The sequence below is a fragment of the Cololabis saira genome, chromosome 9 (assembly GCF_033807715.1).
Source record: "Cololabis saira isolate AMF1-May2022 chromosome 9, fColSai1.1, whole genome shotgun sequence".
NCBI classification, from domain to species: Eukaryota; Metazoa; Chordata; class Actinopteri; order Beloniformes; family Belonidae; genus Cololabis; species Cololabis saira.
Genome location: NC_084595.1, coordinates 25,835,581 through 25,860,690, shown reverse-complemented (window position 1 = coordinate 25,860,690; position 25,110 = coordinate 25,835,581). Strand labels below are relative to the sequence as shown.

Genomic DNA, 25,110 nt, shown 5'->3' with positions numbered 1-25,110 from the left:
TTGCAAAAACTACGGGTCCTAGAACTGCGGGTCCTGAAACTGCGGGTCCTGGAACTGCAGCCTCCGAGCCTGCAGCTGTATACTATTGGACGCCATCGCAAACGATACTGCGATGCGTTCACGGTAGTATGTGGAAGTGGGAAATGTCAAACTTTAAAGTGTGGCTGTTGAACTGTACAGTCTGGCATAGTTTATTGCTTTTATACTGCGATTGGTGCCAAGTACGGTCTAAAACAGCTTTTTAAACAGAAATGTGTCACTAATATCAGTTTTTTCCACTGCCAATCACGTGAATATAGTGTACAGTGTGGAATCATACTTCTACTGATAACTTTCCTGAAGGCAACATGACTGAGGAAGGTCCCCCGCCTTCTCTGTTATGCTGTCACTCATGATGCCACTCCCCCTCAGCCCCCGAGTCTCGCACTCAGAAGGCACGCCGATTTTCTCCAGTGGCCAGTCGCGGTACTGCAACAAAAAATCCCATGGGGCCCAGAAAGCTTTTTTCCCATAGACCGCAATAGTAAAAGAGAAGCCTCTAAAACTGTTCACAGGACACCTCCAGCTGTAATCACCGGCAATTACTAATCTTTGTATTCTATATTTTTAAGTCATGGACTTTATATCCGTCAAAAATGTTTTATAACGGCCAGAAAAGTCAAAGAAAAGTCTCTTTCTGGGCGTGACGTCACGGCTGACGTCATCAGCCGTGTCCGTGCATTCCATGGATGTATTATATTAATATATATTATATAATTAAATGATATTAATACATTAATAATATATGTAATACTATACATGTAATAATATACATTAATTAATATATTATATTAATACATATTATATTAATACTCGCGTCATTGCCCCGGGGCATGATGGGAGATGACTCAACTGCGCATGCTCTATGGGCCCGTGTATGCGGAAGTAAACCCGGAAGTCAGAAATGTTTTCGCCGTATGCGCTGGCTGAGCAAAATGCATTGAAATGAATGGGCGGCCATTTTCAATATCCCATTGTTACATCCAGTTTTACTTTGTTAATTTCCTGTTCCCTACAGGGTAATCATGATTTGACACACCTGTGATACTTCGGGAGGCGGAGCCTATAAAGGCCAGTCCTTTGTTCACTCTTGCTCTCTCTCCCCATCCAGGTGCAGCAGCACCTCCTAGGTGCTGGGTATCCAGGCTTTCTATTCCTTTGTGGATTATCTACTATTCTGACTTACTACAATAAATTCATTTTATAGTAAATTGTTTGTGTGGTCTCCATTGTTATGTTCGGTGTTTGAGCCAGCCGTAACATAATAATGGGGGCTCGTCCGGGAAAATTAGAATCATACTACTAGACTCATACGGGATTACAAACCTAGACATGTTATTTGTGAGGTAACCTATGTACAGCCACATGAGGTAGTTTGCTGAGTTGCCCAGTGAGTAAGCCGGCGGGTGCTGGAGAGACCAGCACCACTTTTTTATTTGTGTGTGATAGCCCTGGGGTGGCCCATGGCGTGCCCGGGTGCATCACTGAAGATAAACAGGTAAAGTCAAGTAGTAACCCCTGTGAGATAGATAGGGAACTGGGTTAACTCTAGAGTAGGTTAGACATGTCATAGTCTGTCTTAAGAATAGCATGTGGCTGCCCATGATGACCTCTGTGTGTGTGACCGATGGCTTGCTTTGTGTGTGAAAGTATTGTTGGGGTTTAGTGTTGAAGATTCAGAGTTAAGCTATCACTTGTGTAACCCTTGTACCTTTTGTGAGGCTAGAAATTTATAAGCCATTGTGGATTGTGCTCACTTGTTTGAGTTTTGTTTGTGTAATTCTGCTTTTGCAGAATGCACATTGTGTGGTAGTTTAAAGGGTTAGTTGTACTGATGGTACTTTAGTTTAAGTGATAGTTTGGTAATGCTAATTACTGCTTGTGAGCTGTGATCATACAGCTTTTGTAACCCCTTTTGCAAGCTTGGAGTCTCAGTGGAGACATTTGTGTGGTTTTGAAGAAGACGCATTATCGCTAACTGAAACTGTGTGGTGTAGTAGGTTAGTATAGTGTGATTGCTACTATCTGGTCATAGAGTAGTACGTTTTTTTGTTTTGTTGATCATCATGGCATTTGAGTTGGATGAGTTTGTTGAAAATCCTGACACTCAACAACTCTTATGTTGCACAAAGAATGATCTTTCCTCTGTAGCAGACCATTATGGTATTTCTGTTCAGGGTAATTTAAAAAAAGAGGAACTGCGAACAAGGATCATAAATGGGTTGGTTGAGCAGGGGATATTGTGTGAAAAGATGGAGTTGGCCACTGAGCAGACGGCTGCATCTGGATGGGGAGATCAGGAAGGGCAAATTGAGTTGGGGCAGAAGAAGCAGGAAGTAACTGAAGACAAAACTTCTAGCTTGAAAGAGCTAGAATTAAGGCTACAGTTGAGGAGACTAGAACTCGAGATTGAGGCAAAAGAAAGGGAGCAGTTAAGGCAGCATGAGCTTGAACATGAAAAAATGAGACTTGCTCATGAGAGGGAACTCAAGGAGATAGAGTTAAGAGCTCAGGCAGGACGTAGAGTGCCTGACACATCCAGTAGCTCTAAATTTGGTGTGGGATTCCAGATGTGAGCAGGCCTTTCAGGCTGTGAAAGCTGTCCTGTGTAACTCACCAGTTCTTGCTGCCCCCAACTTCACTGTCCCATTTAAGCTTGAGGTTGATGCTAGTGGTACAGGTGCTGGAGCTGTTCTGATACAGGAGGATTCGGCAGGCATCGATCACCCTGTCTGTTATTTTTCCAAAAAGTTTTCACAAACCCAGAAGAACTACAGCACAATTGAAAAAGAAGCTCTGGCTTTGCTGTGGGCTTTACAGCACTTCGAAGTGTATGTTGGTTCCTCTGTGCAGCCTGTTGTTGTTTACACAGATCACAACCCTTTGGTATTCCTACAACGCATGTACAATAGCAACCAGAGGCTTATGCGTTGGGCAAACATAGTTCAGGAATACAATTTGGACATTCGCCATAAGAAAGGCCTGGAAAATGTTGTTGCAGATGCTCTGTCACGTACTTATGAATAATGTCACATTTAAGTGCCATCTTTATGGGGGGGAGTGTTACATCCAGTTTTACTTTGTTAATTTCCTGTTCCCTACAGGGTAATCATGATTTGACACACCTGTGATACTTCGGGAGGCGGAGCCTATAAAGGCCAGTCCTTTGTTCACTCTTGCTCTCTCTCCCCATCCAGGTGCAGCAGCACCTCCTAGGTGCTGGGTATCCAGGCTTTCTATTCCTTTGTGGATTATCTACTATTCTGACTTACTACAATAAATTCATTTTATAGTAAATTGTTTGTGTGGTCTCCATTGTTATGTTCGGTGTTTGAGCCAGCCGTAACACCATCCAGTTCTATAATACATCCATGCTCCCCCCCAGATCGGGGCCAAAAGTCTGAAACTGAAAAAAAAAGATCTGAAACTGAAAAAAAAAAAGATGTGAAACTGAAAAAAAAAGATGTGAAACTGAAAAAAAAGATCTGAAACTGAAATAAAAAGATCTGAAACTGAAAAAAAGATTTGATACTGAAAAAAAAAATTGAAACTGTAAAAAAGAATTTTCAGGTTCAAATTTTATTTTCAAATTAGCAAAACTTTTGGCCTTGATTTGGCTCCATAAATAACTGTATGACGCTGCCCAAGCCTTGTAGCAAAAAACGTGCCCAAGTTGTTATTCCTCCAAAAATGGGCGTGCTGGTTACGTGTTTGGTTTTCACCAAAAGTGGTGTTGTGTATATCACATGGCCAAACACCTCCACCTTCTTGTATTTCAAGAGGACATTCTATGAAAAGCAGTTTTGCAAAACTAAAATGTACTCGGCTATTCTTATTAGAGAGAAGAAGTCATTCAGTTGTTAGTAGCAGCCGTTTGTGTGTGTGTGTGTGTGTGTGTGTGTGTGTGTGTGTGTGTGTGTGTGTGTGTGTGTGTGTGTGTGTGTGTGTGTGTGTGTGTCTATTGTGGTTAGATCAATCTTTTTTGCCAGGCAGCAACAATTGCAAGTCTTAGATCATGGCTGATGTTGTTCCTCCTTGGCATTTTATTAATAGAAACATGAATGCTTCAGAACAGCACATTTCTTCATTAGATGATGGTGAATGTATCAAGTCCATCTGATTAGCAACACCTAGTTGCTTTTACCCTCTTAATTCCTTTGGAAGAAGAAACAAACACTGCTTTTTAATTTTGGCTTAGTTTTTCAATTCAATTCAGAATACTTTATTAATGCCCAAAGGGAAACTTTTAAAATTTTTGTAAATTTACTGATGAAAAAGTGTGATAAGTCCAGTGCTGTTGTTTATTCAAGGTTATATTTATCTACTGTATTTCAAGTAGAGATGCACCGGTTCCAATTTTATTGGATGATTCCAATTAGTAATTTTTCAGTGAGAGTGAACCTGCTGATACCAATTTTTGTTTCCAATGTTTCCAGAAATAATCTAATTATCCATTTAATCGACATAAGGTGGACACGTTTGAGTCGGCTTCCCGTGCTCGTTTGCAATTCACAACATGGCCCCCCGCATTACAAGAAAGAAGGGACATGAAAACTGATCTTCAGAAAGAAGTATGGATCATTTGTCCAACAATATTTAAGTCTATGGTCAGCAGTGTTGTGCTAGTTACTGACAAATAGTAACTAGTTACCCTTACTAGTTACTTTATTAAAAAGTAACTCAGTTAGTAACTCAGTTACTTAGACCAAAAGGTAATGTGTTACTATGAAAAGTAACTTTTTAGTTACTTTAAATAAAAACATTTTTTTAAATGCTCCCATTAATGTCCCTCTAGCCTTCATTTCACGAGGTACTGTATGGATTTGCATTGTGCATCGTGTTCTGCATTCTGATTGGGTAAGCAGTTTCCCCGCTTCTTCACTTTCTGTGTCAATAATGTTGGTCGCTTAGCAACAAGCTGAGAACTGCCAATGAGCCTCAGTGAGCAGCTCAAGAACGGGAGCCTTTGATGAATCGTTCATTACAGTTCTCAGATATAATCCATGGTGGCATGTCGGTTTATAAGAATCTTTTTGCCCAGAAGAAAAAAAGAGCGACAACAACGATAATAACAATGTTTTTCTCTCGAAAAAGCAAACCTGCACCGCGGACTTTACAAGAAAAAGACGCTTCAGAGCGAGTCAGGATGCAGCGGCTCAGTCAGAAGAGCAGTGAAATACGTACGTACGAGGCGGTGCTGATCACCGCAATTTGAAGCCATCAATAATAATTGTAAAAAGAATGTCACTTATCACGGGTTCTTTTTGGAACGTAACCCCCGTGAAAAACAGGTATTACTGTAATGACAATATATCCACGTTACGAAACTCGCCTTCTCTTGGCTCACCATGACCGATCATGTTTTTGAATGCACACACACTCGCCCACTACGTTTCTTCTGGTCTCTGCGTGTGGGGAAAATAAGTTAAAAAAACTCACTGTAGCTGGCCAGAAATAACGGAGTAACGCACCATTTGGTAACGGTTATTGCGTTACTGAATTTGAAAAGTAATGTGTTAGAGTAATAGTTACCGCCAAAACTAACGCCGTTACTGTAAAGCGTTAGTCCCAACACTGATGGTCAGTAAAAATGTCCACATTACCATGTTGCTCCTGCTACGTGTATTTGCAACTCTTTTACGCTTAATGTGCTGTGCACATTATATAGTGCATACGCAACACGGACCAGAGTACAATCGGCAAAAAAGTTAGGTCAGGTCGATCAAGCCAGTCAGGCTGAAAATCAGCAAATTCCATTCTCTTGCTAGTTAAAAGGTGCATCTCTTATTTTAAGTTTGGGTAAGGACCAGATTTTTTGATTTTTTATTTTGTCCTGATACAGAAAACATTTGGACCGCAAGAGTGAGTTATTTCCTTTGGATATAATTGTACATGAATTAAATGAATGTCTAGTAATGGCAGTAAGGACTTAGAACATTTCTGGATGAGATGGATAAGATTTACAGTTGGAAAACAGGGGATCTGGGATGGTGACACCTAAAGGGAAAAGCTGGAAAAAGAGAAGAGAGAAAGAAAAAGAGTAGACTCAGACCATACACACATCCGTGCACACACACAGACAACCTCCTTCTGTGTCGGCCTCTGAGGACTATGTCTCAGCAGCTGATCAGTACAATAAGAAAAGGCCTCTTTGTCACCTAATTACCAGTGTGTTATTAGTGTCTTAATGAAATGCCTGAAGGAATCTGTGCTGATTGTCTACATTATTGGCATCAGACTACAGGACAAGCATGAGTATTGGATTTCACAAATAAAGTCAAGAAACACGAAGAGAAGGGAAAGGAAGAGGATACGAAAGAAGAAACAGAGATCTGAGGGATCTCTCGGATGTTATTTAATATGTCAATATAAGCTTGGATTTTGTCTGCTATAAAAATCAAGGGTCAAAGTACCATATCACATAGAAACTGCTGTAAAAGACAATTTCCACTGCATCCACAGAGCAGTACCATGACCGAGTTAAGAAAATAACTACGGACAAGGAATTCTTCTGTAACACAAACTCAGAGAAGATGATGATTTATACTCAAGTAGAAAACTTTCTTCTTCACCAAGAAAGTGATCATGGGACAGTCTCATATTGAAATTCTGTGTCTAAGAAGCATTGTTGCATTGAATCAAGAAGAGGGTGATCAGAGCAGGAAGGAAACAAAGGAAATAAGAATGAGAAGGTGGCAAAGTAATCCCCAGAAGACAGAGTCTCATCCCACCATGGTTAGCACCAGAGCAGCTGGAGAGATGGAATTGTGGGAAAGAGAACAGTACAATGTATGGTCTTTAAACAGTGCCTTGCACACCCTGGTCATCCCGCATAGCAGCCTCTTCAGCACTTACATAAATCAAAAGTCTTAGTAAAGAACACTGTGGATACATTTCAAGAAATGATGTTTTAGAAACACATCTAGTTGCACATGTGATGGCCAATATTTAGCCTGGCCCATGGTGCTTGCAACTATGCCCCATGTATTGCTTTCTTTTTTGCTTGTGGGCCTCTGTGTGGACCTCCTGCATATCTTTGTGTTTCCCCAGTGATTAACAGTCTCATAGGGTTTAGCAGACCACAGGCAATAAGGAGATGAAGGAGAAGAGAAGCAAGAAAGGAAGAGGAGCCCAGCTCAAGGTGATTTATATAGTTATAGTAGCAGAAGAGCATATGGCATCAGTGATGCAACTGGACAAATTGATATCTCTAAGTCATGCACAAATACCACAATTAAAAAAATAAAAGTGTATGTGCAGAGAAACACAGAAAACTCACAGAAAACCCATACAGTACACGCCTTTTGTCTCCTCAGTCCAGAGTCCTTTCCAAAAGCCACTTAGCCATACACACAAGAGAGAGCAAGAAGAGGCATCAAAGCTGTTTATATAATCAACTGAAAGAGCAGCTCTGTGCTGTATCACTGACTGTACCCAGGAAAGCACTCCTGCTTCTCCAGAGAATAGAGGAAAGGAAAAGAAAGAAGAAAGAAAAAAAAATCCCCACGAACAATGCAGCATAACAACAGCAAAGCAAAACAGGGAGTCCAAAAATGAGAGAGAGCGTAAGGCAATAGAAAGGTTGTTTATTTTAAGTCAACCTTGTGTACTAACAGAAACTGTATTAAAATAGGCTCTATTGTTGTGAATGTGTGATCCGTCAGTCCACGTGCGGAACAAAGACAGAAAGAGAGACTGCTATAATTCCCATGAGTTCTCTGTCATTCTTCTGTCAGAGGAGAGAAGCCTCTCCTGGGAAGGAGAAAGTTCTCAGACTGAAACTGTTTACACCTACCATAGATACCTCTCAGTCTCACTCACGCTCTGCCCTCCCTGCTCTTCTAATCGTAATGACATCATAATGACCTCCTCAAGACTTCACTTTATTCAAAGTAAAGTCACTGAGTCTCAACAGTAGTGACATATGTCTGTGCTATCACTACCAAAACCTCTTTCTGTTCTCTAACGCACCTACACCAATTCCCTGCCCATTTCACTTTTCTTTCATCAACTGAAATCCACGTCCCCCTTCAACCATATTTGACTGTGTCTACTTCATCCTCCATGCTCTCAGCAGAAGCAGAAGTGTTTTGGGAATGGGGACATAATGGCAGTGACTCAAGGCAAGCAGCTGTCATTTAAAGTTCTTCTTTAGAGGGATCCCATTAGCTTTAGAAAAAAAAACAACTTCACACTCCACAATTACATTGGGCACCAAGGCTCATCGCCAGGTTTTCCACCATGGGCTAGAACACGATGCCTGCTTCTTGACTCTTTTTTCTCTGGTAAAACAACCCAGGAATAGATTCCACCCTTTCTTGGTCTGTGTTGTTGACCAACATTAATAATGTTCCGCTTTATTTCTGCATATTTTGAAAGGAGGAAAAAAAGAGCTAATTGAGAACACCTGGAAATCAATAGATCAGAACCATGAAAATGACACATCTGTTAAATAGCTCAACTGCAGGGTTTTCCAACACAGGACATCAGATTTTTTTTTTACCTTTAAACTGCCAATTTACTTTTAATTTTTCTCATTTTTGACCTACGATTAAAGCGGTATTTCTTCAGCATTTCTCTCTCCAGATATGGAGGTCTCCTATGATTTCCTAATGCAAAGCACACACAGAAAACTAACACACGCAGCCAACATAAACCCCAAACATGTCCTATCTATAACAAGTCAAAGTTTGAAACAACTCAATAATAATAATAATAATAATAATTTAATAATAATAATAATAATAATAATAATAATAATAATAATAATAATAATAATAATAATAATAATAATAATCAATAGCAATCAATAGCAATCAATATGAAACAAATGTGTTTCACTAGGTGAACTGATTTAAAATGTCCAAAAAGTCAAACTTCTGGATCAGATGTACCAAGAAAACGGCTGTGAGTAAAACACCCCCATCATGGCAACATTCAAGGCTGAACGTTTTTGTTGCTTTTGGAGCAGAACACTCGCAGAGGAGATTCCAAGCTAACCGAGGTGTAGTAGCACTTAAGCGCCAAAAGACAACCTACACCCTCTGGTTTCCATCTTTGTATTTATGGATTCATACTGCAGCAGGCTAATGACCTCAAATGCAACTCAGAGCTTTGAAGGACTATTTAAAGACCACAGAGACAAGTGCCTATTTTGGGTTTTCCACCACAAACCTATTGAACACTTAAGGGGATCCTGAAGAAAGGCGTGCTTTCCTGATACCAAGATACAGATTTTCCGGTTCAGTCAAGCTTTTCTTGCAAGTTATCACAACAATATTCCAGTTTGAAAAGAATCTGAAATCTGCATACTACAAAGTTTCACCTTATGGATTCTACTGTACAAAACTCATACACTTGATCTGTGCTTTTAGGGTTGGCCTTATATTCACAAGTAAAACAGAAATATCCACACTGTGGAAACAGAGCAGGACAAGAGGAGAAAAAGAGACAACAGAGAGAGTGCAGTGAGTAAAAGATAGAGAGAGTGCTTTCTAATTCAGCCATCTGGCTAGCTTTACCTCATTATAATATGTGTGTGTGTGTGGCGGGGGGGGTTCAAATTTGTGACTGCCTTCCATTCGACAGATGCAGACAGAGCAGAGAAGAATCCTCATTTATTAACAGCTTAATAGAGCTCCATCTGGGCCAGACCCTATGCTTGTCTTCTATCAGAGAAATTCATCACCAAATCAAAGGAATTAGATTCCAGCTGACACCTACGTAGGCCGAGGTGACCCTGCTGCACTGAGCATCACTGTGGACAAGCCAGCACTGTATTAAAACTGAAATATAGCCATTGTGATAACAGCTTTTGGTCTTAGGTTTCAAGTTTTAAAACAACAACAAAGAATACATATAAGACAGAGACTTAATTGTACATTAAAGAAGCACTTATATTGGAAACTTCTTTTATCCAGAGACAGATAATCATCCTGTATGTGTCCCCTCTTACGCTATTTCCATACATTCAGACTGCAGAGAGACATAAAAAAAGGCATCAGTACATAAGCTGACTCCAGGGAAATGTCATTATCCTCTCTCCCCTAATATAACGAGTTCAAATAGTTAATAATTAGGTTTTCTCTGAGTGCATTGAAAAGGTTCTCATGCAAAGCCAACCATTCCTCTCCTCATATCCTATGTTCAATTCAGAGAATTCATTTTTGTTTCTACTGACCATCTTTTTATATTACCTTTTACCCAATCAGTAACGACATTCAATAAGTGATTGAATTCCCACTTCTCATGGATAAATCAATCCTAATACGTAAATTGATTTTTTTTCAACATTAATATAAACATGTCTACAAACTATTTTGCATTTAAATGTCAACAGTTTTTTCACAGGTGTCAAACTGCAAAGTAAGGATACATTGCCACTCACTTGTATGTACAGAATTATACGAGATGGACCCCAAAGAAACTGGACTTTTCAGAAATAAAATAAATACCACCTGCAAATCTCTCCACATCATACATAACATATACTGTATTGTTGAACTTCAGAACTATGTGTTGAAGATGAAATACTATTCACTGTTCATGCTGAGTCTAAATGTTGTTCCCATCTTTTTCTTTTGCTTGGAGGCCATCACACCAACATCTTCCATCTCCCTCTTTCTATCCGTCCCTCCATTCAAACGAGGCTGAAGTGCAAATTGGACATCTGGTGCTATGATGTGTCTGACAATGAAAGTGCCATCCCCCAGCCCTCTCACATACATAAACAGACACAAACAGGCCTACACACATCAACGTACACAGTTCTCCGCACAAAATAAGAAACGGTCAGAATGGAGAGACATTGAAAGAAAAAAAAAGAGGAAGAGGGAGAGATGGACAAAGGTTTGTATGAAGGGAGGGAGAAAAGGAATATTACTGGGAGGCAATAATGATGCTATTCTATTCACACTGCCAGGGGCAAACACATGCACCCACGTCCTTGTGCCATCGCACACAGCTCATGGCCTGAATGAAGCTATTTCTTAGACTGTCTCAGCTGGCAGGTTGAAAGAGGACATTAAGGTATGCTGAAGAGTGGTGTTAGCCCATAACAGACTAGACAATTCTACACTGTCTCATCCTACCTGCCATCCAGAAAGGAAGGGTAATGATGTGAGGAAAGACCAGACATACAAACAATGAAGTACCCAAGCAGAGGATCTGTCTGTATCAGCTATACATAGTTGCAGTAATACAGATATGCATGGGTAACTCACGTCTTTAAACTTTCACATAAAATGGGCTAACTAAACAGCAAAGGCTACTTTTAAAACCAATTGCATACATTTTGCATGATGTGTCTATTTATTATGGAGCACATTTCTTATAAGCTAAAACTTTTCAACTTGCAAAGCTGTGTAGGAGGTATTCATTTTCCTGAATCGTCTTTGACCATAAAACAAGAGAAAGATCATATTGGTTATTCAGATACTCCTCCTTCCTTCTCACCAGTTATTACTCTATAGAACAACTATTTCCCATGACTACAAAAAGCCATGTCAACAGAGCTCACTTTACTTACTGTCGCTGAAGGAGATGCTTCTGGTAATTTTTAAAATCACAGGATTAATAAAATCAGCATACATTTACCTTGATTATGATGTGTTTCTTCAAAATGTTTGTATTTCTTAAAATCCAATTCATTTAAATGTTTGTGTTTTCATTCAGGGTCTCTGCTGTCATGGTACTAAATGTTTTTTACTGAGTCTCTTTAGATGCTGGCAGATGCATGAGCAGGCAAAAGGAAAGATGGGAAAAAGCCTTCACAAAGGGCTGACTCTCAAAGGAGCAACCTGTATTAGAAATAATAAAAGCATCCAGGTAATCCCACAAATGAGTCTATCATTTTGCTTTGAACTTCAAAGTATGCACAAAAGAATTAAAAACAATATAGTAGGGGATGCAAATAAAAAAAAGCTGATTACAAAGGAACATTTGTCTCATTATCTTAATCCATAATGAATGTAGTGGAACAGTGGGAGTGAATTAGCGCTGAATTGTAAGATGGTGTGTGTCTGAGTATTCTGTACAATGAGAAAGTTGTACAAACACGGAAAAAGCATCAAGGAACTTCACGAAAAAAACGCCTGCAAGATTTAACCTGCAGCATTTATGAAGTGGAGCACTTTAAAGGGAACACTCCAATAAAAAGTAGTCGGACTAAAGAATACAAAATTTGATCTGAAGTCACATTCACACCTGTATTACATGTATCTGCAACTGTTAACGGAATATTCTGTTATTAAATCAAGTTGGTCTATTAGATGGTAGGGAGCATAAAGTTTCGTAAGGGACCAAAACAACATGAATTGAAGCAGTTTAGAGTGAAAAAGGACTGTATTCACAGCAAAATGGCAGTTAATGTCAGCACAGGAACTTCAGAATAAATAGTTTTAAGGCACCACAAGACTCAAAAATGCTCCACGTAAGTGATAGTGTGGAAATGGTCTGTACAGACAAACCAATGCAATTTTAACTTCAACTTTTGTATGTGTACAAAAAGGTTTGTACAAGAATCTCATTTTGCTGCTAGTCTGAATAAGTTGACTTACAATTCCTGCAAACTAAAAGGAGCAAAGTTCATGGTCTCAAGTCACGTTTCCATTACCCCTAGATTTTATATTGAAATATTTAAAAACAAATCCTGTAGTGGAAACAGCTCTAATTCGAAAAAACTCCCAAGTATTGAATAAATCTCTTTACCCTTCAGGAGATGGTTTTTCAGGTGATTCAGTAATCCAAATTTTTGCAAAAGTTTAATGGAAAGGCTCGGTCAATGTAAAGTAATTAAAATGTAGTTTCCGGCTATTTTTGTCCTCATTATTATGATGTAGTTGTCCAGTAACACTACTTAATCATTATGCATTACATGTGGGCTTTACATCTTAATAATCATTCAAAAGATCATCGGCTGCCATTTTTTGAAGAGAAGTCTTGCATGAAAAGATTAAAACCAAAAACAAACAAAAAAATGTTTATTCAAAAAACATTGTTCAAGGAAACTCAGATCTCCCTCCAGCGCTACCGCTATCATAAATTCAGTGATTCGATTGTCTTTCACGCAAAAGTGTAATGGAAACAATTTGGTAACGAACAGGCAGTTTAGTGAAATGAACGCAATTATTTTTAAAAGGATTGTAAAGTTGTGGTTTAAGAGAAAAAAAACTAAATTAAATAAATAAATTAAAAATAATTATTTTAAATCATGTGTGATCTTCTGATCTTCCACTTCCTTGAATTTTTTGAAAACAAACCATTAGTTCAAAGGACCACACAAAGTGAGAACAACAGCAGAGTGCTTATTGAGCAGTTCTGGAAAGGTAACGGCCCGTCCCCCACCGATTTTGATTGGTTTTGTTAAAATGACAAGCTCACATCAACTCTCCAACCTCCTTTCGCTCTCATATGATGCACACGCACGCACACGCGTCGCTTGACAGCACTAGTCAGAACATTTACCGGTACATGCACTAACAGATAGTCGAATTGTTGCCTTAATCCGACCGATATTGAATTTTTTAAAGCTATGTATACACCTTAGCTGGTCTGTAGTCAAACCAAACCGAAGCTCTTGAGATCGAGCTATTAGTGCCAGATAATGCGGTCCTAATTTGAATTATTCTGGCATGTATACACAACCCACGCTTAGCCGAGCTAGTGACTGCCCCAGGACTCCCCCTTCCAGAAGTGACGACACCGCGAAAGCCAGAATATCAACACTGTAGGAGAAGAAGACGACGAACGGAAGAAGCAGAACGAACCGCAAGAACACCAACGCAAAAGTGCGTGTGTCATCACCTAGCATCGCGGAATCAAACACATCTCACTCAATAATCGATTGTCTTCTCGTGCATGTATACTTGGATTTCTTGGAAACTCCAGTTTAATCCTTAGCTAGATTGTTGCCAATAGCTTGATTTAGATGTGCATGTGTGGAAATCTTGTCCCAAAATGTTTTAGAAAAATGTTGGACATAAAAGGGCCAGCTTCGCCAAGTAATACTCAAATGGGACTTGAATACGCTATGGAGGGATATGTACAAAATCCTACAACAGATAAGATTGAATTAGAGGTGAGGGTTTACAGACCACAGTTGAGTTGGAAGAAGCCTCATCTTATCATGTTGTCGTCATGGTTACGGATGACACCATGCAGGTTTAACATTAATCATGTATATTATTGACAAACATATTAGACAGACAGTTATTACATCAACAGCAGGTTCAGGATATGTATGGTGTCCACTGAAAACCAGTTTAAACACCATGACAGTTTCATCGCATTACCAGCAAAGACCTAGAGAACATCTTACGTCAACTGAACTCCTCCTTTTGCTGTTTAAACATCCTGCCAAGAAGTTGTTTTCAAAAACAGCTCAAAGATTTTGGAGTAAGATCTGTTACAGTTTGTGAACTTGTGTTTAAAGTCAGGCATATGGATAATAGTGTCAGATACTCAGGCTTAAGCTGCTGATAACAGATGAGGTATATGTGGTATATAGAAACAATTCATCTTGGATTGAGTCAACATTGTCATGTCTTTCTTAAAACAATTCTTCATCTAACCAAGTACTGCGGTGGTATTTAAAAAAACAAAATCTCTGTCTACACTAATGCCCTTCTTGACAAATTAATGACACATTCCAGATGTGTGTTGGTATAAAAACAAAAATAAAAAATCTGGGAAAAATACCTACAGGTTGTATTTTTCAGACAGACAGGACACAAAGGTGTGTTTGTCAATGTTTCTAAAGTTCTACATGAAAGAAGAGTTAAATACTCAAGTTTTTCAAAATATTTGTTTTCAGTTACTATAAATTGTATTTAAATGTGGACAAAAGGCTGAAATACAGAGCAAGCTTCAAAACACAGTGCATGTATGAACATCGTCATGGAAGAGCAGTGAGTTACCTCTCCGAGTGCTTCATAGCGTTTTTGATTCCAGCGGTGGAGATCCTCTCTGGCATTGAATACAAAGGGTTCACCTGTTTTTATATGTCTCAGCTGGCCATCTGTGGGAGACAGAAAAACTATCTGTAATGAAAACACACACCCGTAAGTGTAGCTGTGACACATGTTCATCTGCCTGCCAAATTGAGAAAACTTCAGGTTGAATTGTTTTTCTTTCTTTGTGCTCATTTTGAATTTTTCAGTGTTTTTTTTTCTTCTTCTTTTAATTCCTTCCCCAATCTGGCAGGTTCGGGACACGTGGATGAACCAACATCCTTCCAGTCACAACTCCAACAGCCGTCTGGGTAGTCTGGCAAGGCAAAGTTGGACAGCTGGTTTTGTAATAATGCTCTTTCCCTCTTTGTCTCTTCATGTGTCTTAAAGCTTCTCCCCTTTCTCTTTAATCATGGCAACAAGCCACAGTGCTGTCTCTGCCTTATCCACCAGAAATCTCCAAAAGAAAAAATTAAAAGCTGGTGTTGGGAAAGGTTTTAGACATGTTATGTGTGTGTGTGTAGTGAGCATGACAGGAGAAAAGTGGACTGGCATGCATTCATGTATTGGCCACGACAACAAGTGTTCTTAGTATACCCTTAGAGGATACTCCCTGGACATCAGCCAGTTATCTTAACTAGCACAATTTACACACACCCCAACACACACGCACGCATGCACGCACGCGCACACGCACACGCACACACACACACACAAACACACACACACACACACAAATGAGCAGTTTCAACCAGCATGACCAGGTGTAGGTATACAGTAAGTTTTACTTTGCTGAAGTACGCATGTATCTAGTAATATCCACCACAAAAGGTCGTTAGAGCAATGTTTAAGTGATTTATTGTAACTCTGGGAAACCAAATTCACGTTCAGGTTTTATCTCATTTGAAACAGTCATAACACTGGAAAATGCCGTTCAGAAATGGTACCGCTTTTTAAACAATTACCCTTCTGTAGCTGTGGAGCCACTACCTTAGCAATGAGCCCATCCATCCTGCAGTTGACACTACAACACAATAAAACTCTAAACAGTGTTAAATTTAATTTTGACCTTTATGACTGCAAAATTTGTAAGACCTAACCCACAAGAAAGTACACATACTTAACCTAAATAGCCTGGGGGCTCTCATACCTTCTCAATTATTGCACAATTCGAGGAAAACCCATCTAAGATATAAATAAATATATCTATACAAGATAAAAGAATACGTTAGAATTTTTTTCCTCATTTCCTTCTAAATTGCTACCATTTCAGGCCTCTATCAATGTGATAAATCTTACATTTCTCGTTCACTGTGTATTACAGCATTTGCTTTGCTGTTAGTTGTTAGACAACATGTAATCCTGAGTCTAGGTTTTGTATCATGTTGCATTTAAAAACACATTTTTGCCTGAGAGGATGAGCAGGGTATGAGTAAGAACTTAAAGCAGTATGCATGAAAGCAGTGTGCTTACACCAAGTACCTTAAAGAAAATAAATTATGCATTCATGCAGGGGTAAGTATCTAAACACTAGAGCCTAAGAGGGGAGAAAGAAGAGCTATAACAAAATGAAAGGTGTGTGTGTGTGTGTGTACGCTAGGGCGAGGGGAGAGAAAAAGAATGTGTGTGTGTGTGTGTGTGTGTGTGTGTGTGTGTGTGTGTGTGTGTGTGTGTGTGTGTTTGCAGGCTGAGGAGGGATGTGCTCCACCATCTCCCCAAATGCATCCTCTCAAAGGAATAACATTTTCTCAACTTTTCTCCTCTTTTTCTGTCATAATTAGCATTCTGTTCTCAATTTGGCCGCTTAATTAGGTGTACATAACCTTGGATTTCCAGTAATGGAAAACCGGAGGGCTGACGAGATGAAGCCATCATCTTCAGTGATTAAGATACCTGCAAACCATTGTACACAGCCTCTTCTGTATTCACATCATTACATGGTCAAATTAACATTTTTGTTCCACCTGTCTCAGGCTAAGGTAGCAGGGTGTAACTACAGAAATGCCTTCAAGCCAGAGTGAGTATTAGAAGACATACTAGAGACATTGCCGGAGGGCCCCGGTAGCTTTAATGAAAATGCTATCCTTCAAAAACAGGACTGAGAAGAAACTGACAAGACATATAGATTGGTAAGGGAGTGAATATGTGCCTTTCTGGGTGTGTAAGCTGCGAGTTAGTTAGATATTTTGCATGGGAAAGGGGTTAAAAGAGAGAGATAGGGGGAAAGGAGAAAGGGGAGGAAGAAAGACAAAAGCACAAGGAGGAAGACGATGGAGAGCCTGAATGTGTTCTTGCGTCCATGGAAGACTGAACTGGGACCTGAGGGTGCTGTAGAGTGGCTGGCTGTTGCCTGAGTCTCCGTGTCTGTTCTTAGGCACAGTGAGGTTATGCAAATGCTCCGTCAGGCAGAGGGCAAGGCTGGGTAGGTTACTGACGGGCCGTAGAGTACACAACATGTCTCCCACTCAGCCAGCCAGACAGTGACAGAGAACAGAGGGGATAAGAGAGACAGAGGAAGAGGCTACAGGGGAATACTAAGTGCCAAAATCCCCAGTACAACTGCTTTCCTAACTCTTCCTCTTCCTCTCCACCTGGGCTCATCAAAGCTAGCCAAGAGAAACCATCACAGATTTTTGGATCATTGGAACCCACACAAATCGGGATTAAGGTATATTTGTTGCTGTCTTTGTTACCTAAATCCGTGTATACAATGAGGGATTTGACTGTCCCGGATGGCAAAAAACCAACATAAAGGTATTCTAAGTAAGATCTTTGCTCCTGACTCCATACAAGTGGTGAGAGGTTTACACCTGGCCACTGATGCGACTTTGTCATAAAAGACAGCTAGGGACAAAGAGCTGTCACAATTAGGGGGACAACCCCTGAGTCTGACTGCTGCTATGACCAGCCTCCATTAAGCTCCAGATAACTGAGAAACAATAATACGGACTGCAGTCTGATTTTGAGCTGGGATGCTGTGTAAAATGTTAGAAATAATAGAAAATGCTGAAAGTGAGATATTGTACCATTTCATGACAACACATCAACTAATTATGAAATTTAATTAGGGATGGGCAAAAATATCGATATGATAATATATCGCGATACTTTGCTGGCCAATTCGATATCGATATTCAAAATTGGAATATTGATTTATTTTTATTTTTTAATTTTCAAATAATAAATCATGTTTCAGATGGGTTTCAGACTTTATTGTATGCATGGGCATAAATAATATTGTTAATTTCATATTATGTACATAATATGAAAAACATGCAAATACATTTTGTAAATTTAGCTTGTATAGTTACAATAAAACGCCATGGATAATTTGAATTACATTGTTTTGACTCAGTTCGTCCTATGAATTATCACTATAATCTGATGTATGTGCAACTCGGATTTTAAGATGCATAATGCATTTTACAGTTTTCAGCGAACTATGTATAACATTGCAATATATCGCAAAATTTGAATGCTGCAATATCGTATCGTGACTTAAGTATCGTGATGTGTATCGTATCGTGAGGTGGCAACATTTCTCCAAAAGGTTTTGGTCGAAACTGCTAGAATGAACACTAATAAAAAGTAAGCACTTAAAAGGAACATCTTGCAACCAATTAGGTCAATTGTCAACTGGCATTAAAAGAATAGCATCTTATGTAATGAACTAAATGGACTGTAATAGACTAAAATTACCTCTGGACCTGCAGTAATCCTAAAATGATACCCCTATGTAAACGTTTCTTTCACACCGAAAGTGTTTTTTTGCTATTTTCGGCCGAACAATTTTGGTTACCGAACATTCTGTGCATCACTAGTATTTGCATCTTTTTCATATTATGTACATAATATGAAATGAACAATACTATTTATGCCCATGTATACAATAAAGTCTGAAACCCATCTGAAACATGATTTATTTGAAAATTAAAAAAATTTAAATAAATCAATATTCCAATTTTGAATATCGATGAACACCAGATAAGCAAAGCCTGTGTTGTACCATAATTTACACTATTTTGATCAGCGCATCAAACAGATGATGGAAAAAATGTTAACCAACCAGCAAGCAATAGGTCCACGTAATTTAGCGTGACAACGCTACTAATATGAAAAAAGCTATGGGTGGGGTGGGGGTGTGGAGTGTGGGCTGTGTCACGTAAAGTGAGTTGAAGTCAAAGTTGTTTGTTTGTGGTGACCTCCGCATGTGCACAGCGGTGTTACAGCGGAGCTAAATAAATAAAAGTTAAGTTACAACGGTGATTGAAAACCGAACGAAGCTGGCGTCTGTGTCGTCTTCCTAAGCTGAGCGTTCAGAAAAACGCCACAGGCTACATGGGCGCATTCTTGCCGACTTTGCGTACACGAGGGCTTGCTTTATCAACGCAGTATGATGGACACTCTGGCTACCACGAGGAACATTGTAGGTCAATTCAAACACAAACATTTTATTCTTTAAGCCAGAAAAAACCAGTAATAAGTAAGAGTACGGTCTAAAAAGCACATTACTGCCTTACTTTATGACACTGTTGCACTCGGTGTCGGCAGATACTCAAAATCAAATGACTCGGAATCGGATTGGGCCAAAAAAACCTGATCGTGACATCCCTAATAAATATCATCCTATTTATAACTTTTTAAAATACATGTTGCTGCGATCAAATTTTAAATGACCTTTTATAATTTCTTCTTATATTTTTTTCCAGTTTAAACACTTGTGTTTTTTACGTTCCATTATGAAGAATATGTGTTTACAGGTTTTTCAAATTACTTCTTTTTTTTTTTTTACATTTTACAGTGTCCTGACTTTTTCTTAAAGGTATTGTGACATCATTTTTAACATGCTTTTAACACTATTAAAAGTCTTGGCCAACATCCCTCAAATGTGTCTAAAAGAGTGTAACAAGAAAAACTTCACTCCAGAACTCCATTCCTGGCTTTTTATGAGTGTTTTTTTGCGCCGTGAAAAATGCTTCCTTTTCCCCCTTTCCTGTCAATCATTGCTCCGCTCCTCCTCCAAACCTCCTCCTCCTCCAGCCATACGCTCACAGCGGCGTCGGAGAGTTAGACCCGTCCACACGTAGCCGGATATCTGCGGATATCTGCTAAACCGGAGATATTTTCCTCCGTTTTGACCTGTCATCCACACGAAAACGCAAATAAACGAAGGTTTAAAAAAACTCCGGGCAAAGTGAAGATTTTTGAAAACTCTGTTTATGTAGATGCGTGTGGACACACATAACCGGAGATTTGCGTTTTCGAACGTCACATTATGCGCCAAAACAACAACAAATCTGCTCTGACGTGCGACTTTTGTTTACTACAGATGATCCAGCATCTGTTCTCCAAGCTATTTATTAAATAAATGGTCTCTGCTCTTGACCACCACTTACTGCGTTACACCGACACAGAGGCTCCGCCGTACCCTACACCGTAGGGTACGCGGCGACGCGCACCCTAGGTGTAGGGCCCGCGGCTCAGCAGAGCCCGCAGAGACGCGGAGCCGCGGAGGTGCAGATGATCTACAGGTTAGAATGCTTATGAAGTGGTCGAAAACGCAGATCTTCGGTTACGTGTGGATGCAAATTTTTTTATAAACGGAGGAGGGAAATATTCGTTTTTAAAAATACCCGGCTACGTGTGGACGGGGTCTTAAGCCGGGAGCGACAGATGTGGACATCTGTGCGATAAGTTCAGTCGGGCTCTGTGCAATAATTTTTTCTTCTACTCTTTTTTTGGGAACTGGGAGTGGGAACTGATGTGGGTTAACTATAGTGAGGTTTGATTGTATGTGTGGGTAAAGACTTCGGGGTTGTGTTTCTATGTTTGTTGGAGTGTGATTGTCGCCTGTGCCTCTCGTGTCCAAGACAAATTTCTCCTAAGGGAGACAATAACGATTTATCTTATCTTACTTACGTTCATTAAAGGCGTATTCAAACTCTTCCAATGTTTTGGGGAATGTGAAAGGAGGTTCATCTTTCTTCATTAGTTCATCTAAGTCTATTCTTGACAGCAAATCTGCAGACATAGACAAATAAAACATGTGAGAAAGTTACCGTCAGAAGCCATTGTCATAAGCATTTTCTAAGAAATTAAAATTCACATGTAGATTTTGAAGTCATTTCATTCAACCTCACAGACATTCAAAGACACCTACTTTTACATTACCGTAAATGTCCCACAATAAATGAAACAAAACGAAGGTACCATCAAACCACACATTACTTCTTTTAACTAAAAGCTCCTGGCTTCACCAGAGTGGAATAACATCAATTAACATCCAGGCCAACATTTCTTATAGCATTTATCTAAAACATCCATCACTTAAGTAGAAAAAGCAACAGAATTTGTAAATATTCATATATAAAGGAGGGTTATGGTGAGACTTGGTATGACTTTTCCTTTCTCACTCATGTTATGATCTATAGATCAGAGGGTATGCAGTTTTCTGTTCAAAGACCAGAGTTGTGTCTCATTTAGAGTAAAATGGGCTTTATGCAGTTTTAGCAAACAGGCCAAGTGAATGAAGGAATGCACGCGTATTCTCCAAAAGTGCATCCTGTAGTGTGACTGAGACTTTTGGGGGTCTATTTTAGAAATATGTGTTATAACATTACAGTCTGCAATGTTATTTAATTCACCTTTGAGTGCAGTAGTTTTCTCTCTGTCCTCCTGACCAGAAACTTGAGCCATGATCATCCACAGTATGTAGAGGGCTGGTGTGGTAGCACAGAGATGACAGAGCATGGGTCCTCTCCTCCTGCAGATCACTGAGGCGAATCCTTTGACATCAGGTTTTACAAATTATAAAAGTACAAACAAAAACAATAACATGAATGTGCCCTTAAAGCATATATGAGCATGGTTGTAAATTATACAGAATCGTATACTGAATATATCCATACTGAATGGCATTTGTGTGCAGAGCCCAAAATTTCACTGGTCAGTACCACTCAAGGTGACCAAACTTACTTATGATTTTTGAAAAGATCCATGTCTATAGATGATATTTTGGTATGCTAACCCTTCCTGAGTGGCAGCTGTATCATGGTTATCAGCTCATGAAGTTACCCACCCCCTTCAGAAAATGACATTTTAGATGCTGGTGCATATCCTGGTTTAGACTCATGTACAAGATACAGTATCTGTCAATGTGTCACAATATTGTCTTTGGTATCATTTTAAAGGGGAACTTTTAAGCATTCATTCAAGCTAAGATGTGAATCTTTCTGACCAACATAGAGGTCACTGCAGCTCTTTAAACTATAAACAACACACATTTTTACACAATTTTCGCCTAAATTATATACTATCTTTTAGCTCTGTGTCAACTAGGAACAACAGAGACACAAAATACAAAAACTGGAATACTCACAGGAAAATAAGGATTCAGGAAATGTATAATATACCCCTACTATATTGTTTTTACCGGTCATTGTGAGCCTTAAACTAGAAGAGCATCATTAGGCTCCTATGAAACTATAACAGCCACTAGGCTAATGTCACAAACTGGTCTTTATCATGCAAATACAGGCCATAAAGGACATAACAATGAGATAAGGAACCATCTTAGTTTTATAAACAACATTAGAACACAAAATACAAAAAAATAAATAAAATACAAAAACGTGAATACTCACAGGACCATAAGGATTCAGGAAATGTATAATACACCCAATGTAGAATCATCAATTAACCTGAAAGGGCACCGCGGTTGAATTTGTTTTTATATTGGATATTATGAATTCAACACCCATAAAAATTGTGATACATACCACTGATTTTGGTCAAACCACTTGTGATGTGTTCATGGTCATCTAGACTATATATCACAAAACAGTAATTATTAAAAAATCATATATATGGGCTGATTTAAAAATCATATGTATGGGCTGATTTAATGTGGTTTAATGAATTCAACACCCATAAAACTTGTGATACATACCACTGATTTTGGTCATATTGCTTGTGATGTGTTCATGGTCATCTAGACTATATATCACAAGAGAGTAATTATTATAAAATCATATTATGGGCTGATTTAATGAGGTTTAATGAAAACAATCAGTGGTATGTATCACAAGTTTTATGGGTGTTGAATTCATAATATCCAATATCCAATATCAAACCAATTCAACCGCGGTTGAAAGGGCTGGGTAACTTCATGAGCTGATAACTATGATAACGCTGCCACTCAAAAAAAATCATAAGTAAGTTTGGTCACCTTGAGTGGTGCTGGTATATCTGGTCTGGCCCATGGACTAAAGGGGCTGTGCTACTCAGACCCCGTTTCATAACATACACACACACGCCCACACACACAAACACACGCAATAAAAAGCTAGTAATCCATGTTGCACGTGTTCAACATGGGTTCAAAAACCTGGTATGGTATCAGGGGCGTCAATTGGGTATGGCAAGGTATGGCAGCCGCCACACTTTGGCTTCAGGGGGAAATGTAAATGTTTGTTTTTTTTAAATACATTTATGGAATTACTCTGTGTCCATTTGTATTGATTATTCTATGACTTAATACATATAGAATAACTGCAAATGCAAATCAGAACAACATGATCGATTTCACTAGTTATTATACACTTCAAAAACTCAAAATCTTAACAAGAATATTTGTCTTAGGTTTCTAGTTAAAATGTTTTAATGTTAAAATAATTTTTTGTTAAAAAAAATCTCATTACATTTAAGACAAGACTCAAAAAACAACCATTTTCACCTGTTTCAAGTAGATTTTCACTTAAAATAAGTGGAAAAATCTGCCAGTGGAACAAGATTGTTTTGCTTGTAATGAGAAGATAAATCTTGTCCCATTGGCAGATTTTTCTACTTATTTTCTACTTATGTCAAGTGAAAATGGTCAAATAACAAGTTATTTTTCTGGTGATAAATCTTGTTTTAAGTGTAATGAGATTTTTTGACTAAAAATGAGACATTTTAACTAGAAATAAAACAAATATTCCGTGTAAGATTTTGAGTTTTTGCAGTGAGCGAGACTGCATTTGAAAAAAATTCAAATTTTCTTAACCACACAGATAAACTACTGTACATAGCAGACTTCTGTGATGAATATTTGCTGGACGTGTTGATTGATACTCTAGTTAATGTGACTCGTAACCTTGCCATACCTTAGCTTCGACTGAATTGACGCCACTGTATGGTATCTGACAAGCAACAACTGAGTTAATTATCCAAAGGCAGCTAAATAATTTACACATAACACAAAAAAATAAACAAACAAAATGAAAACAACAGGGATATAATCACTTCCCCGCCGTGAACCACCTCAAGACTGTTTCGTTACTCCCTCCAGAATAATCGTTACGAGTGTAAACGCATGTAGTCGTCCTTTTAACTAACTGGGCAAAGTGCAGTCGCTCTGCATGGAGCCACTGAGAGCAGGTACAGCAGGACACTCGTGTTTATTAAGACATTCGTTTTAACCAGCCGAAAACAAACGCTTTTGAGCAGAAGCAGCTGTTTACAGCAGATGCATGCAGACTTTGTTGTTGGACTCACGCACCATCTGTGTTTAGCGACTGCCCTGTTGCTGCTGCTTCCTTGAAATTTCTGTAAACAGGAAGGACTCTGGGCACAGCAGCGTGGAGCGCAGGAGGCTTCCGGGTTACCGGGGCAACGGACTGGAAGTGATATTTAAAGGGACAGTAACAATCGCTGCACATTACAACGCCGTGGCCGGGGTGAAAATTATTTTAATCGTTTCATCAGAAAGTGGGGCTGGTAAAGTCATTAGCAGCGTCCGAAATCACATACTTCCACCCTAATGAGTATGCAAAATGAGTATGTGAGATTTTTTAGTGTGTCCGAAACATTAGAACGTACTCTATCTATCTATCGTATCTATCTCGTGTGCTCTATCCTACGACGGAGTATTAGGGCCAAACTAAAAAAAAAAAAAAATGGAAATTACGAGAATAAAGTCATAATAATATGAGAATAAAGTCGTAAAATTACGATAATAAAGACACAATATTACCAGAATAAAGTCGTAATATTTTGAGAATAAAGTAATGTTTTGAGAATAAAGTCGTAACATTACGAGAATAAAGTCGTAATATTAAATATATTATAAATATATAAATATAAC

General features: G+C 38.9%; 1 protein-coding gene across 3 annotated transcripts in view; it reads right to left on the bottom strand.

Moving 5' to 3' along the window:
• The window catches only part of arb2a (ARB2 cotranscriptional regulator A), a 194,338-nt gene extending 169,745 nt beyond the window's left edge, over nt 1-24,593 (bottom strand). Inside the window, exons 1-4 of one of the 3 annotated variants that reach the window (XM_061728967.1) lie at nt 24,526-24,593; nt 21,632-21,772; nt 20,907-21,008; nt 14,955-15,055 (exon numbers count right to left, since the gene is read on the bottom strand). In XM_061728967.1, the coding sequence (XP_061584951.1) occupies nt 14,955-15,055; nt 20,907-21,008; nt 21,632-21,737 (309 nt within the window). In that variant the 5' untranslated portion in view covers nt 21,738-21,772; nt 24,526-24,593. Of the gene's footprint in view, nt 1-14,954; nt 15,056-20,906; nt 21,009-21,631; nt 21,773-24,287; nt 24,306-24,525 lie in introns of those variants that run through there. The other 2 variants (XM_061728968.1, XM_061728969.1) reach the window with 2 other exon arrangements.
• Between the last annotated feature and the right edge of the window lie 517 nt (nt 24,594-25,110).